Source organism: Oncorhynchus gorbuscha, linkage group LG03, assembly GCF_021184085.1.
Source record: "Oncorhynchus gorbuscha isolate QuinsamMale2020 ecotype Even-year linkage group LG03, OgorEven_v1.0, whole genome shotgun sequence".
Taxonomy (NCBI): Eukaryota; Metazoa; Chordata; class Actinopteri; order Salmoniformes; family Salmonidae; genus Oncorhynchus; species Oncorhynchus gorbuscha.
The window spans coordinates 74,779,262-74,795,070 of NC_060175.1; the positions used below are offsets into that span (position 1 = coordinate 74,779,262).

Below are 15,809 nucleotides of genomic sequence, written 5' to 3' on the forward strand. Positions count from 1 at the left end.
AAAAGACTTCTAAAAGTCGTCTTTTATAGAAGTTTCAAGTTGTATTAGTCATATGTACAGCATGCACATGGTATACACGAACCAACAAATTGCTTACTTGCAGGTTCCTTCGCAACAATCCAACAAAAATTATAAATAATAAAAGATAAGAATACAGACATAAAATGGCTCAGTAGAATAGAATAAACATTTTAGTATAATACAGGATGGCACAATTTATAGTCCAATATTTACATGTGTTTAGGGGATATGTATTTTCCAGATGTTGAAAATGTGTATTTTACAGATGTTGAAATTTCATATTTTCTTGGTCATTGTTTCTATGGCCAAATTTCAACATTCACTTATCTCTACATGTCAATGAAGAAAGCATTATATCACATTAAAACAATTCCAATAAAATAGGAAAATGCAGCAAACTGAAGATTGCAGTATGGACTATTTATTATTGCTTGTTTTAGAACTGGCAGTGACCATGTTCAAAGTTTTCAGACCAACAGGGGCAAAAATACTTTTATAACATTCTCAGTAACTGTTACAGAAACGTCTTTCTTGCTATGACTGTGATCTGTGGTTGTTTATCTACCTTAGTTGAATACACTGACTGTAATTCACTCTGGATAAGAGCATATGCTGTAAATGTAAATTAACTCTTGCAAAGCCAGCTGGATATTATTCTAATGAGCTCCATCCCCAAACAATAATAATAATAATAATATATGCCATTTAGCAGACACTTTTATCCAAAGCGACTTACAGTCATGTGTGCATACATTCTACGTCCACATTTGGTTGGACCGGACCAAATCTGAACCAATCATAGAAGTCTATTTCACAAGTTTAAACTGCACAGTAGAGTTTAGTTCAGTACAGTACAGAACAGTTTATTTTGGTAGAGTACAGAACAGTACAGTAGGGTGTTGTACAATATATTATACTTTACTCATCTGTATTGTACTTAACTATACTTGATAGAGGAAAATATGTTTGAAATGACTAATTATGTATACATTCCAATCAGAAACTGACTAGTCCAAATGCTATAATGTACTGTCCCTCTTGCTCCCTTTCACAATTGTATATAATGTAGTCAGGAAGTTAAGTAACAATGAAGGTCTGTTCTTTAAGTTCATTCAGTTGTACAAATCTCCAGGTGGTGGGAACGGGCCATCTCCAAAATGGTCGGGAATGTTGATTTATGCTGACTGGCCTTGACTTCGTGCTGATAACGCGGAGGCTTGAGAATTAGAGGGGCCCTCTTTGTGAAACGGAACGTTTGGAAAACGCTGACGTCATTTTCAGTTTATAACCTGTGGTAATGTGTGTGAGCATTCAGTACTCATCGAGAATAAATGCTGAACTTGTTTTTTAAGACTGGTCTCTTGCTAATTCATGCAAATGATAAACTTACAACTTATCATGAATTAGAAATGAGTGCGAATTTAATTGGTTTTGGCAATAAAACATAAGGGAATTTAAAATTCCTCTATCAATACTGTACTCTTCTGTATTGTACTGAACTATACTGTACTCTTCTGTATTGTACTGAACTATACTGTACTCTTCTGTATTGAACTATACTTTGCTCTACTGTACTCTGCTGTGCTCTACTGCATGGTTTCCTAAACTAAATTTTGTTTTTTTGCCCTAGCACTACACAGCTGATTCAATTAACCAACTAATCATCAAGCTTTGATTATTTGAAAAAGCTGTGTAGTGCAAGGGCAAAAACTGCTGCACTGTACTTTGCTGTCCAAACTTCCCAAACATAGACGTTTATGTTTGGGACAAATCCGAGTTCAGACCGGACCAAATCGGAACCAATCATAGACGTCTACGTTGTAAGTCGCTCTGGATAAGAGCGTCTGCTAAATGACTTAAATGTAAAATGGGGCAAATCGAGGCCGGAAAACGTCTGTAGACGTTGAAATCAAGGCAAGGGTGGACGGACCAAATCGCAAGGTCCATGGACGTTGGCGTCGGACGGTGCTCACTGGGCTGCAGTCGCACTGTCGATTTAAGGTGGTCTAGATAGCAACTTGGACATACCGGTAGTTATAATTTATGAACGTCACAAACGCGTTTTACAATTACACAGCCAGCAAACATTTCCTGCCTAAATGTCGTTTTATCCACGCGGCAAGATAGTATCTAAGCATCACTGCTGCAGGTCCACCTTAACATTTGATGTCACTCATTGCTCATGCAGTTTGCATTTACGTACGTCAACAACATGATTGAATAGAGGCTTTCTTCCTGTCGTATGCTTTACTCATATGGACCGAGACAGGCAGTAGAGTATCAATTTGGATGCATCTCGTGTTGTTTTCACGTTCCCCATCATTTCAGTGAAGAGGGGCGACGAAACCGCAACGTTTATCACCGGTAATTGGCTTTTTTTCTCTCCATTTTCTTGCTGATGATACTGTCATTCGAAGTAGATGGTGTGGGAGTTGGGGTGCAGTACCACATCTTTAGGAATATAAATGAATAGAAACAAGCTCAAGTAAGAAGGGGTGATGACAGCATGCATGTTGTTAAACGAACAAAGATGGTGACGGTCACAACGGGGAAATGGCCTGCATAAATTGAAGCCGTATGTCTAGCAGCCATCCAGAATGCTGAATGAGTCCGAAAAAGGAAATGTGTATGTGGAATAGCTTTGTGTGGCATGGCCGCGGATAATGCAGTCGGTGTGTCTTTTACTGCAGTGACCAAATGCATTCTCATGTGGGGTGGCAATCTTGTATGCGTTAAAAATACAATGGCATTGGCGGACGAGATTTTTTGTTTATTTATAAACAGCCGTATTTATATTACACCATATTCACCCAGCTCAATGAAACATCGATAGGTCTAGGTGGATTTTCCCTATGCCCATCTTGAAGTTGCTACAACCTAGCCTACGAATGAAAGTTTACAACGTACGCCAGGTTCATAAGTCGAGAGAAATTTGAGTAATCAAGGTGGCAGACATTGACACATTCGTTAACGCCTTGCACGCTATTGACTGCATCTAACTGATATAGGGTGTAATCCTTAGTCCAACAGTCAGGTATGTTCAGCCCGTTTCGTTCCGTTAAACAAACGTTTAACAGAATCGGCGAAATTGATACATCCCTGATCACACGCAAACAGTTCACTTTAGAGCGGCTACAAACAGTGCTTTCGGAAAGTATTCAGACCCCTTGACTTTTAAAATGGATTTAATCGTTGTTTAAAACTCAATCTACACACAATACCCCAAAGCAAAAAGAGGTTTTTAGAATTTTAAAAACGTATTTAAAAAAAACGGAAAATATTACATTTACATAAGTATTCAGACCCTTTACTCAGTACTTTGTTGAAGCACTTTTGGCAATGATTACAGTCTCGTGTCAGATTGGGTGCTATGCTGCAAGCTTGGCACACCTGTATTTGGGGAGTTTCTCCCAGTCTTCTCTGCAGACCCTCTCAAGTGCTGTCAGGTTGGATGGGTAGCTTCACTGCACAGCTATATTCCGGTTTCTCCAGAGCTGTTCAATCGGGTTCAAGTCCGGGCTTTGGCTGGGCCTCTCAAGGACATTTAATTGTCCCCGAAGCCACTCCTGCATTGTCTTGGCTGTGTGTTTAGGATCATTGTCCTTTTGGAAGGTGAACCTTCACCCCAGACTGTGGTCCTGAGCATTCTGGAGCAGGATTTCATCAATGATCTCGCCGTACTTTGCTCCTTTCCCTCGATCCTGACTAGTCTCGCAGTCCCTGCAGCTGAAAAATAACCCCACTGCATGATGCTGCCACCACCATGCTTCACCATAGGGATGGTGCCGGGCTTCCTCCATATGTGACGCTTTGGCATTCAGGCCAAATACTTCAATCTTGGTTTGATCAGACCAGAGGTGCCTTTTGTCAAACTCCAAGCAGGCTGTCATGTGCCTTTTACTGAGGAGTGGCTTCCGTCTGGCCACTCTATCAAAAAGGCCTGATTAGTGGAGTGCTGCAGAGATGGTTGTCCTTATGGAAGTTTCTTCCATCTCCACAGAGGAGCTATGTCAGAGTGACCATCGGGTTCTTGGTCACCTCCCTGACCAAGGCCCTTCCCCGATTGCTCTGTTTGGCTGGGCGGCCAGCTCTAGGGTGAGTCTTGGAATTAGTTCGGAACCGCCATGTAAGTATGATGGAGGACACTGTATTCTTGGACCTTCAGTGCTGCAGAAATATTTTGGTACACTTCCCCAGACCTGTGTGTCAATACGATCCTGTCTCTGAGCTCTACGGACAATTCCTTTGACTTCATGGCTTGGTTTGTGTTCTGAGATGCATTATCAACTGTGAGACCTTTTATATAGACGGGTGCGTGCCATTCCAAATCATGTCCAATCAATAGAATTTACCACAGGTGGACTCCAATCAATTTGTAGAAACATCAAGGATAATCAATGGAAACAGGATACACCTGAGCTCAATTGCGTCTCATAGCAAGGGGTCCTGAATACTTATGTAAATAAGGTATCATTTTTTATATACATTAGCAAGAATCTCTGAACCTGTTTTCACGTTGTCATTATGGGGTATTGTGTGTAGATTGAGGACATTTATCTAATACATTTTAGAATAAGGCTGTAAAGTAACAAAATGTGGAAATTGGGAGGGGGTCTGAATACTGTGGCGGTTTCAGCAGCATGATCTTTGCAGGGCAGGGTTTACACAAACGCATACCACCAGTCCACGTGAAGGGTTAACATGGTTTATTTTATCAGGTACCGGCAGAGTTCGTGATATACAAAACTCAAACAAGCAAAGTAAATACATCGTCACCAGTCCTCCAATCTTGGTCTTTGGGGGTTCACTCCGTGTTGAAATCATCAGTTCCTTTATTCCGGTAAACCACCTTCTCCACTGTATGCTCAGTCTCTCCAATAGCCTCCTGTTCCTTCAACAGCTGGGGTCAAATAAAATTTTAAAAAGGGCAAGAAAGCAAACCCAGAACGTGTTTAAGCAGAGGCCCTGATTGGTTTCACCTGTCTGCAGTTTAGTCTCTAAATACAACTGGAGACAGGTGTGGCTGTTCTGCTGCAGTCCTGAAGTTTTGCCTGAGCTGTCCATGGTCCTGCCTCTGGGGAATACTTCCCATTGCTGTCTATGGTCCTGCTAGCCAGAAAACACGGAAACCTCGCAGGCACATACCGTCCATCCACAACACAACCCCTGAAACCGCGTTACAGAATGATCTCTTTGATTGTGGAATAATTTCTTCTTGCGTCTACGTGCTCTTCTCCCTCACCTTCTCCCTTTTCTTGTGGAATTCAGTGCACAACACATCAGCAATCTGTGACCATGCGAAAAAACCTTTCCAAGCCAAACCTTCATATCATAACTGCTAACCTCTACACACAGCCTACATCGTTGTCACCATATTATAACGCCATAGTCAACATAGCTACTAGATCTAAAGTGTTAGTAAACCTGCTACAATCATGCAGTACTGTATACAGTCAGAAAATAGTTTAGCAGTTGCACTGGCAGGCTTCGGTGGCAATAAATTCATAAAACCAAAATCTTACCTTGACTTGGAAGACTTCAAGTGTTGGATAGCTATAGGCAGCTAGCTAACATTGCATCCCTCTCTGTTTGAGCCAGGTGTTTGAGTAGGCTAAACTAGCTAGCTGCATTCACTAGCTAAGTGGAAATATGAAATTTAACTGGTTCTCTCTTTCTTGCAACCACATTTTATGCACTGCAGTGCTAGCTAGCTATAGCTTATGCTTTCAGTACTAGATTAATTTTAGAATCATTTGATTGTGGGGAGACATGTCAGTTCATGCTGCAAGAGCTCAAGATTGGTTGGAGGATGTTGTCATAATTACTGTGTAAGTCTATGGAAGGGGGTGAGAACTACAAGCCTTCTAGGTTTTGTGCTGAAGTCAATGCACCCAGAGGAGGATGGAAGCTAGCTGTCCTTCGGCTACAACATGGTGCTACCCTACAGACTGATGTTGGGGCTACTGTGGACCTTCATTGCAAAACAATATGTTTTAATCACTTATTTGGTGACATGCATATATTTAGTATAGTGTTATCTAAAAAGGAACATAAAAAAAAAAATCAGAAATTCTTCAGAGCAGGACAGTCCTCCCCCAAGGAGCCTCTGCTGCTTAAATGTCATTTTAACGTTTGCAAAGTACCAATGTGCAAAATGGCCTGATGCCAGCTATTTGCCCTGGGCATTAGAACATGGTGTGTGTGTGTGTGTGTGTGTGTGTGTGTGTGTGTGTGTGTGTGTGTGTGTGTGTGTGTGTGTGTGTGTGTGTGTGTGTGTGTGTGTGTGTGTGTGTGTGTGTGTGTGTGTGTGTGTGTGTGTGACAGAAGCCCTATGCAGCAGTGGTGACATTTGACATGCTTCTCAGTCTATGGTTAAACAATACATTTGTTAAAGGATATTTTTGTGCACTGCACAGTTAAAACTAATGCCTCCTACACTGATATATTTAGTACAACGTCTCCATAGAGTCTATGGAATCTATAGCACACATAGACAGTGGATTCTTAAAGGCCCTAGGTTATCAGGCATGAAGATCCAAAGTGTCATGACGTTGGCCTGGGGGTAGGTTTCTGACAGTCATAAATACCTCTTCCCCCTTTTTCCTCTCTCTACCCTACTGATGTGACATTTGAAAACCCCTTGGTTAACATAGAGATTCTGGGAACATCAGAAGGTGGGGGGAATTGAACTATATTCTGGTAATCCGACCAATTGAACATATGCGGTGGTACTTAATGAATATGATGTCAGTTCGGTTGTCATCTGAGACATTCTTATTAATGACAGGATGACAAACTCTACAGTGGAAAGTCTGCACATTGTAGTTATCGGAGTCACATGGAATTGTTGTTCAATTTAAATGTTTGAATATAAAATTATTGGTGAAGAGATTAAATGTAATTTTAGCTTCCAAATGAGAGCTTTGGGTTTTCATAAGGTTAGAGCTCTGCTCAGTCAGTGGCCCGCCCCTGTGATAAGACATGGGTTATAAAACTTTTCAAACACACCCTTCTCGCTCCACTATATAAAGCCTTGACGAAAATGTAACCTCCTGTTCCGAGGATGTGAGGATGACGGTCCGATGTCAGAATGGTTCAGATAATAACTACAGAACGAAGCCAACCTCAGCGTGAGCTTTGGTTGCGAATGGTATGAACTTTGAACTCTTATTCACTACAAAAGTGATACCTCCTAGCCGTTGAGTTAGCAACAGCAGCTGCAAACGTAGGCTAGGAAAGAACAGACAGAGTAACCCATCTACCACACAACAATGTTACTACAACATATCCAATTTACCACCAGAGACATTCTTCAAAGGACTCGGTTGGGCAACACGGCCTTCCATACCACCAACCTACCGAGGCGCAGCTCAGAGAAAATATTTATTGCATTTTCCCTTTCCAAATGGGTGGTATGCATAAGATATTTACTGTATTTATGATAGCACAGCTTCGCCCTTTGTTCCTCAGTTTTCCCGCTCTTTCACTCAAACCCAGACCCTTTTCTTTTGTGTAACCAGCTGTCATATCTGTTCCGTCCACCAGGGACGTTTTCCTTTATGACATAATTTGTAATCAAGGTATAATTCATTCTGTGTATATGTAATTCTGTTTGATTTAGTTAGGTATTTAGTAAATAAATAATTAAACCCAATTTTGTATTACTAATTCAACTTGTTAGCCACGGTTCATGAAGATGACCAAGAATTCACAACTTTCTGATGAGACTGAATTAAGGTGACGATTAATATTGACTGCTATTCATGTAAAATATTACTAGGTCTTTAAGAGTTTATTTGGAAGATAACAGCTCTATAAATATTATTTTGTGGTGCCCCGACTCTCTAGTTAATTACATTTACATGATTAGCTCAATCAGGTAATATTAATTACTGAGAAAGGATTTTATAGAATAGCATGTCATATTTGTATTTATTTTATTTATTTCACCTTTATTTAACCAGGTAGGCAAGTTGAGAACAAGTTCTCATTTACAATTGCGACCTGATATCACTTAATCCGGCATAGCCAAAGACATGACAAAAACAAGATAGTGTTACTGTTATCCAGTTGGTTTTGAAATCGATCTCCTATTGTGCAGCCCAATACATATCAGACGTGCTGTTGCGTTGTGTACCCAGTAAGTCCCTCAGGTTCTCAGATTCTCTGGCACTGGCCTTTTAGTTACCTTTAGTTACTATGCCCCCTGCGTCTGGAATAGCTTGCCAGAGCACCTGATGGGGGCTGAAACTGTGGACATATTTCAAAGAGATCTTAAAACACACCTTTTTAGCTTGGCTTTTCATTAGGGTGCTTTTTTGAGTCTTACATTTTTTATTGTTATTCTTTTGTTTTTATCCTGTTATGTTTGTTCTGTAGTAAATACACTACTTGGTCAAAAGTATGTGGACCCTCATTTCTGGTTGGTAGGTGATCAAATACTTATGTCATGAAATGCAAATTAATTACTTAAAAATCATACAATGTGATTTTTAAAATTTGTTTTAGATTCCGTCTCTCACAGTTGAGGTGTAGCTATGATAAAAATGACAGACCTCTACATGCTTTGTAAGTAGGAATAACTGCAAAATCAGCATACTTGTTCTCCGCACTGTACTTTCTTTTCTTTACCACCAGGAAATCAGCTCCAAGTGATTTTAATTTGGGACATCTGTTCCCAATTATTTCCACGCATAATAGAGAGACACGTGATCATATACCAATATAAGTAAGGTTTGAAATGATTATGTTTTAGTCAAATATTATCTCTGTTTGGGCTTCTTGTAGTCAACTTGCAGTCTACAAATTATTTGTAATTATCTTCCGATCATCCACTCAATAAAAAAAATCTTAGTCAAATTGATGATCCCTGTTCTACGGTTTATCATGAGGTATTCTAACTTGGGTGAGCAGTACCTCGAGATTGACTTAATTTTAGAGATTGCGCACCAGCTGTTGTTAACAAAGAGACACACCTCCCCCAGGGAACCTTTCTGTCCTGCTGGTGCATAGAAAACCAACTAGATGTATATTATCCATGTCCTTGTTCAGCCACGACTCTGAGAAATATAGGATAAAACAGTTCTCCAGCGATGAGTTATTTTGCCAATAGAATGGAGGGAAAAGGCGGTTTATTTACTCGCCAACGTAGTTTTGTCAGGGTGCCTGCAAGTCGGCCTCTCTAACACAGTACCTTCCTTTCCCGAGTCTCAGGGATTAGGGCCTTGTCTGGGGTGAGCAGATTATCCTGCACTGCCGACTTGTTGAAGTAGAAATCATCATCCAAATCGAGGTTAGTGATCGCTGTTCTGATGTCCAGAAGCTCTTTTCGGTCAGAAGAAAAGATGGCGGAAACCTCATGTACAAACAGAGTTCAGATCAGCGCAAAAATACTCACAAAATACTCACAAAATAGCAGAATTGATCAGGAGCCTGTAAAACGGCAGCTATCCATTGCAGTGCCATTGTCATCTATAGAGATTTACCATACAAATAAATGATTACCATTATGTTGTTAGATCGGTAAAAACAAAGTCAAATGGATTCATTAATGCATACAATGCTGTCTGAAGAATTTTGACTCGAAGAAAATGTAATATAATGATACAGAAGACGCCAAACAATTGAACAGAGCAGTAGCTGAGTTTCTCTCTGCATCAAGTGCCATTCTGTGACTTTGGCTAATATGCCTTTTTTGTTTATGCCGCCGTGGTGTCGTTTTGGTATAGAGTACTGTGACACTAAACCTGGTACCGGCATCGAAGTCAAAATTCTGGTATCGTGACAACACTAACACAATCTGCTGATCTATGACACAATCAGTAGCCTATTAGATAAAATAATAATAATTCAGCCAGGGGGTATTTGTATCAAATCGGGGTCAATTGAATTTCGTTGTATTTGTATGGAATAAACCAAAATGGCTCTTCTTGTGTGTCACAGTCGCCCAGAGTGAGGCCCAGGCAGGAGCCGGCTGCTGCTGACCACGGCACCATGATGGAGGGGGGCATGCAGCTGCTGAACCGTGATGGCCACAGCATCTCGCACAACTCCAAGCGCCACTACCACGACTCGTTTGTGTCCATGAACAGGATGCGCCAGCGTGGCCTGCTCTGCGACATCGTGCTGCACGTCTCCAACAAGGAGATCAAGGCGCACAAGGTGGTGCTGGCCTCCTGCAGTCCCTACTTCCATGCCATGTTTACAAGTAAGTATCCCTCCGTGGAGTTTGCTCTCCCTGCTACTGGGACTGCGCTTCCGTTCGTCCACGCCTTCACAAGTGTTCACCCCTCGTGTTAGTCACCCCCTTTTAGCCACCGTCTTACTCTCTTTACCCTAGCTGTCTCTCTTCCACGCCTCATTACACTATTGAAGCTTGCACGATTCTCCATTGCTACGGAATATAAACAAATTGGATGTGTTTAAATTATTAGAACCATGAACAAAGTGGTGTGTGACATGTTTTTGGCGATTCTTGGTTGATGCTTAAATGAATTGTGCTTTGAACTGTGCTACATTTTCGCTCAATGTGTGAGTGGCATCTCACCTTGTGAGCAACACCTCATTTGTTTGCTCTTACTTCCTCACCAGTGACCACTTCCTTCCTCCTCCCTGTTTGTGTGCGTTCTCTTTCCTGTTGGGGTCATAGGTCACCAGGTGAGGTGTGTGTCCAAGTTTTCATCCTCCATCCTGCAGCTCAGACTAGAGCTTTGTGAGGGTATGTCCCTGGAGAGAGAGGTGTTAAGACTTCCCATTAGGCTTCTTTTCAACTGACCATGCTTTAAACCTAGGCCTATACAAATCTTCTGATATAGCTGACAAATCTAATCAATATAAACAAAACGCTGGTGTGCCTGTGCGTGCGTGATGGCTCTTTTTGATCTTTTGGCACAATTGAACTCCCTTCCATGCTGCTGTGATCATGCTTCTTCACCAGCGTTTGGCTTAGTGCAAGCGCTGCATAGATCCAGGGATCAGAATTACACAAATATTGTCTGACAGTCAAAACAATTGATCACACAGACTGCTACAAATGAGTGCTATGCAGTGACTGCCCTATAAGAATGTGCGTCTTATGGGAGATAGAAGTGCTCTATGTGAGATATACTGTATGTGACAATTAGAGTATACCATGTTAAACATACACACCACACTCTCTCTTTTCTTTTCAGTTAAATGTACGTAGAGATGAGTGTTGTATTGGATTGTCCGCACAGACACAGGCACATGTATTTCAGACTTTATTAAGTGGAAAACTCTGTCTGCCTCTGGTCATACAGATGAGATGTCGGAGAGTCGTCAGACCCACGTGACCCTGCATGACATTGACCCCCAGGCATTGGAACAGCTGGTTCAGTATGCCTACACGGCAGAAATCGTGGTGGGGGAGGGCAACGTGCAGGTAGGAAGAAAAGTGTCTAAAATAACACCCTATTCCCTATAGAGTGCACTACTTATGTGCATTGCATAATACTCTGGTGAAAAGTAGTATGTAGGGAAGACTGACATTTGTGACGTAGCCCTAATGTACCGTCATTATTCTAAATGGTAGTCTTGAAAACATTTTATTAAGCGTATCTTTTTCTCTGACCGCTGGTACCTAGCGAAGGGTTAGCGTCAGAGTTACTCAGAAGTTTGTGGAAGGCACAAAATCGGTCAGGGTTTAAGATGTATTTTACTCTTGTTGTAATATCTTTGTCTTCTTAGCTCTGAAATCATTTAGCTAAATAATTGCCCTTCAAAACCTTTTAAAGTATTCCACAATAAGATACTGATACTTACAGTGCATTCAGATTCATACTCTTTGACTTTTTCCACATTTTGTTACAGCATTATTCTAAAATTGATTAAATTGTTTTTTCCCCCGCTCATTAATCTACACACAATAGATGGCAAATCAAATATGGTGTTTTAGAAATGTTTGCTAATTTATTTTAAAATAAAAAACTGAAATATAACATTTATATAAGTATTCAGACCCTTTGCTCAGTACTTAATTGAAGCACCTTTGGCAGCGATTGCGGCCTCGAGTCTTCTTGGGTATGACGCTATAAGCTTGGCACGCCTGCATTTGGAGAGTTTCTCCCATTCCTCTCTGCAGATCCTCTCAAGCTCTGTCAGGTTGGATGGGGAGTGTCGCTGCACAGCTATTTTCAGGTCTCTCCACTGATGTTCGATTAGGTTCAAGTCCGGGCTCTGGCTGGGCCACTCAAGGACATTGAGACTTGTCCCGAAGCCACTCCTGCGTTGTCTTGGCTGTGTGATTAGGGTTGTTGTCCTGTTGGAAGATGAACCTTCACCCCAGTCTGAGGTCCTGAGCACTCTGGAGCAGGTTTTCATCAAGGATCTCTCGGTACTTTGCTCTGTTCATCTTTCCCTCGATCCAGTCCCTGCCGCTGAAAAACTTCCCCATAGCATGATGCTGCCACCACCATACTTCACTATAGGGATGGTGCCTGGTTTCATCCAGACCTGATGCTTGGCATTTTGGCCAAAGAGTTCAATCTTGGTTTCATCAGACCAGATAATCTTGTTTCTCACGGTCTGAGAGTCCTTTGGGTGCCTTTTGGCAAACTCCAAGCGGGCTGTCATGTGCCTTTTACTGAGGAGCGGCTTCCGTCTTGCCACTCTACCATAAAGGCCTGATTGGTGGAGTGCAGCAGAGATGGTTGTCCTTCGGGAATGTTCTCCCATCTCCACAGAGGAACTCTGGAGCCCTTCTCCCCTGATTGCTCCGTTTGGCCGGGCGGCCAGCTCTAGGAAGAGGCTTGGTGGTTCCAAACTTCTTCCATGGAGGCCACTGTGGGGACCTTCAAAGCTGCAGAAATGTATGTGTACCATTCCCTAGATCTATGCGTCAACACAGTCCTGTCTCTGAGCTTAACGGACAATTCCTTGAAACTCATGGCTTGGTTTTTGCTCTGACATGCACTGTCAACTGTGGGACCTTATATAGATAGGTGTGTGCCTTTCCAAATCATGGCCAATCAATTGAATATACCACAGGTGGACTCCAATGAAGCTGTAGAAACATCTCAAGGATGATCAATGAAAACAGGATACACAAGGAGCTCAATTTCAAGTCTCATAGCAAAGGGTCTGAGGCTTTTGTTTTCTATTTTCAATACATTTGCAAACATTTCTAAAAACTTGTTTTCGCTTTGGCATATTGGGATATTGTGTTTACATCGATGAGGATTTTTTTATTCAATCCATTTTAGCACTAAGACTGTAACGTAACAAAATGTGTAAAAGGTCAAAGTGTCTGACTACTTCCCGAATGCACTGTACATGACTTCGTAAAAGTATTTATGTTCCTTTTATACCCTTTTTATACCCTTTTATACCCTTTTATATATACAGTTGAAGATGGAAGTTTACATACACTTAGGTTGGAGTCATTAAAATGCGTTTTTCAACCACTCCACAAATTTATTGTTAACAAACTATAGTTTTGGCAAGTTGGTTCGGACATCTACCTGGTGCATGACACAAGTCATTTTTCCAACAATTGTTTACAGACAGATCATTTCACTTTATAATTGACTGTATCACAATTCCAGTGGTTTAAAAGTTTACATGCACTACGTTGACTGTGCCTTTAAACAGCTTGGAAAATTCTAGAACATGATGTCATGGCTTTAGTGTCAATTGGAGGTGTACCTGTGGATGTATTTCAAGGCCTACCTTCAAACTCAGTGCTTCTTTGCTTGACATCATGGTAAAATCAAAAGAAATCAGCCAAGACCTCAATTTTTTTTGTAGACCTCCACATGTTTGATTCATACTTGGGAGCAATTTCCAAATGTCTGAAGGTACCACGTTCATCTGTACAAACAATAGTACGCAAGTATAGACACCATGGGACCACGCAGTAAAATAGATGGCATCATGAGACCGGAAAATTATGTGGATATATTGAAGCAACATTTAAAGACATCAGTCAGGAAGTTAAAGCTTGGTCACAAATGGGTCTTCAAAATGGATAATGACCCCACGCATACTTCTAAAGTTGTGGCAAAAAGGCTTAAGGACAACAAAGTCAAGGTATTGAAGTGGCCATCACAAAGCCCTAACCTCAATCCTATAGAAAATTTGTGGGCAGAAATGAAAAAGCGTGTGCGAGCAAGGAGGCCACTAAATCTGACTCCGTTACACCAGCTCTGTCAGGAGGAATGGGCAAATATTTCCTCAACTTGTGGAAGGCTACCTGAAATGTTTGACCCAAGTTAAACCATTTTAAGGCAATGCTGCCAAATACTAATTAAGTATATGTAAACTTCTGACCCACTGGGAATATGGTGAAAGAAATAGAAGCTGAAATAAAAAATTCTCTCTAATATTATTCTGACATTTCACATTCTGAAAATAAAGTGGTGATCTTAACTGACCTAAGCTGGGGATTTTTTCCTAGGATTAAAGGTTAAGAATTGTAAAACACCCTTAGCCAAATAGATTTAAACTCAGTTTATGTAAACTTCCGACTTCAACTGTAGTACCGTCAAATCCCATCCCATCTGTCACATCCTTTCCCATCACACCATATACCTACCCTGTACTGCACATTCCTATACCATTCCTCACATCCTATCCCATATACTTCTGCCACATTCTACATATTGTTTTATATCACTCCATCTGCTTCCAGACATTGCTTCCAGCGGCCAGCCTGCTGCAGCTCAACGGGGTGAGGGACGCCTGCTGTAAGTTCCTCCTCAGCCAGCTGGACCCTTCCAACTGCCTGGGCATCCGCAGCTTTGCCGACACGCACTCCTGCAGCGACCTGCTCAAGTCGGCGCACAAGTACGTCCTGCAGCACTTTGTGGAGGTGTCCAAGACTGAGGAGTTCATGCTGCTGCCGCTAAAGCAGGTAGGGGCCAGAAAGAGTCCTGAAATAGCATGTTATATGCTTTTCCGCACAGAACGACTTGATGTTGTATTTGGTGGCAGCGTTGGGATCTCCTTTAGCTAATGAGTTGCATCGGAATTGTTGAAAGCTATCAGGGCACTTTTGGTGCACTTTGACTTGTGCACTGATGTTGGGAGTCTGCAAGCTGTAGACACACTAGGAAAATAGCTCTGGTGAGTGCTGTCCACTTCTCTGGTAGTTAGTATTTCAAATGGTAAATTGAAAGACACACTGAGATAGGTTAGCTTAGCATTAGTCTCTGACTCTCCCTCTCTGACACTCTCTCTCACCCCTTTTCCGGCAAAGAGAGGAGGACATCTGGTCGTGTTCTAACCTTTCCTCAACCCCCTCAAGGGCCTTCAAAGAGCAAGCAGCAAAGACAAGTGCGTAGTTCCCTTTCAACACTCACTAGACAGAAATCCTCAGCTCCTTGTCAATCAAGGGTCTCTTGTAGTTTAACTCATCGTGATCTCCGCCTCCCTGACCCGGACTAGTTTTATGTCACGTTAACTCAGTGTCTGGACTTGTCCAATGACAGCCTTGTTGGGGGTCATACCCTCAAAATGGTAATCGGGCAGAGAACTTCCAAAGATGGGCGCGTTCCAGGCCGACTACATTGCAGACGTTGCTCGCTACCAATGGTTGCTTGTCATGTCATCGACTGTGCAGTCGTGCATCTCATTGCTATATCATGCGATGTGGTTAGCTAGTTAGGCATTGTGAGATCTGGCATGCGTCTGCAATGTCGTCAGCCTGGAACACAGCCATGGTGTATGTGTGGTTACAAGATGCCAGGAGACCATTAGAGGTGAATGGGACAGTTAGCAACCTAGCATCATGTGGAAAGAAGAGAACGCTCCATGATTCCTTTGGGAAGATT

General features: G+C 41.8%; 1 protein-coding gene across 5 annotated transcripts in view; it reads left to right on the forward strand.

Moving 5' to 3' along the window:
• The first annotated feature begins 1,942 nt into the window (after positions 1-1,942).
• Positions 1,943-15,809, forward strand: part of klhl17 (kelch-like family member 17) — a 33,269-nt gene continuing 19,402 nt past the window's right edge. The window contains exons 1-6 of one of the 5 annotated variants that reach the window (XM_046343702.1): positions 1,943-2,385; positions 9,235-9,313; positions 9,964-10,228; positions 10,670-10,738; positions 11,301-11,422; positions 14,669-14,890. In XM_046343702.1, the coding sequence (XP_046199658.1) occupies positions 10,015-10,228; positions 10,670-10,738; positions 11,301-11,422; positions 14,669-14,890 (627 nt within the window). In that variant the 5' untranslated portion in view covers positions 1,943-2,385; positions 9,235-9,313; positions 9,964-10,014. The remainder of the gene's footprint in view (positions 2,386-9,234; positions 9,314-9,963; positions 10,229-10,669; positions 10,739-11,300; positions 11,423-14,668; positions 14,891-15,809) is intronic. The other 4 variants (XM_046343701.1, XM_046343703.1, XM_046343704.1 and 1 more) reach the window with 4 other exon arrangements.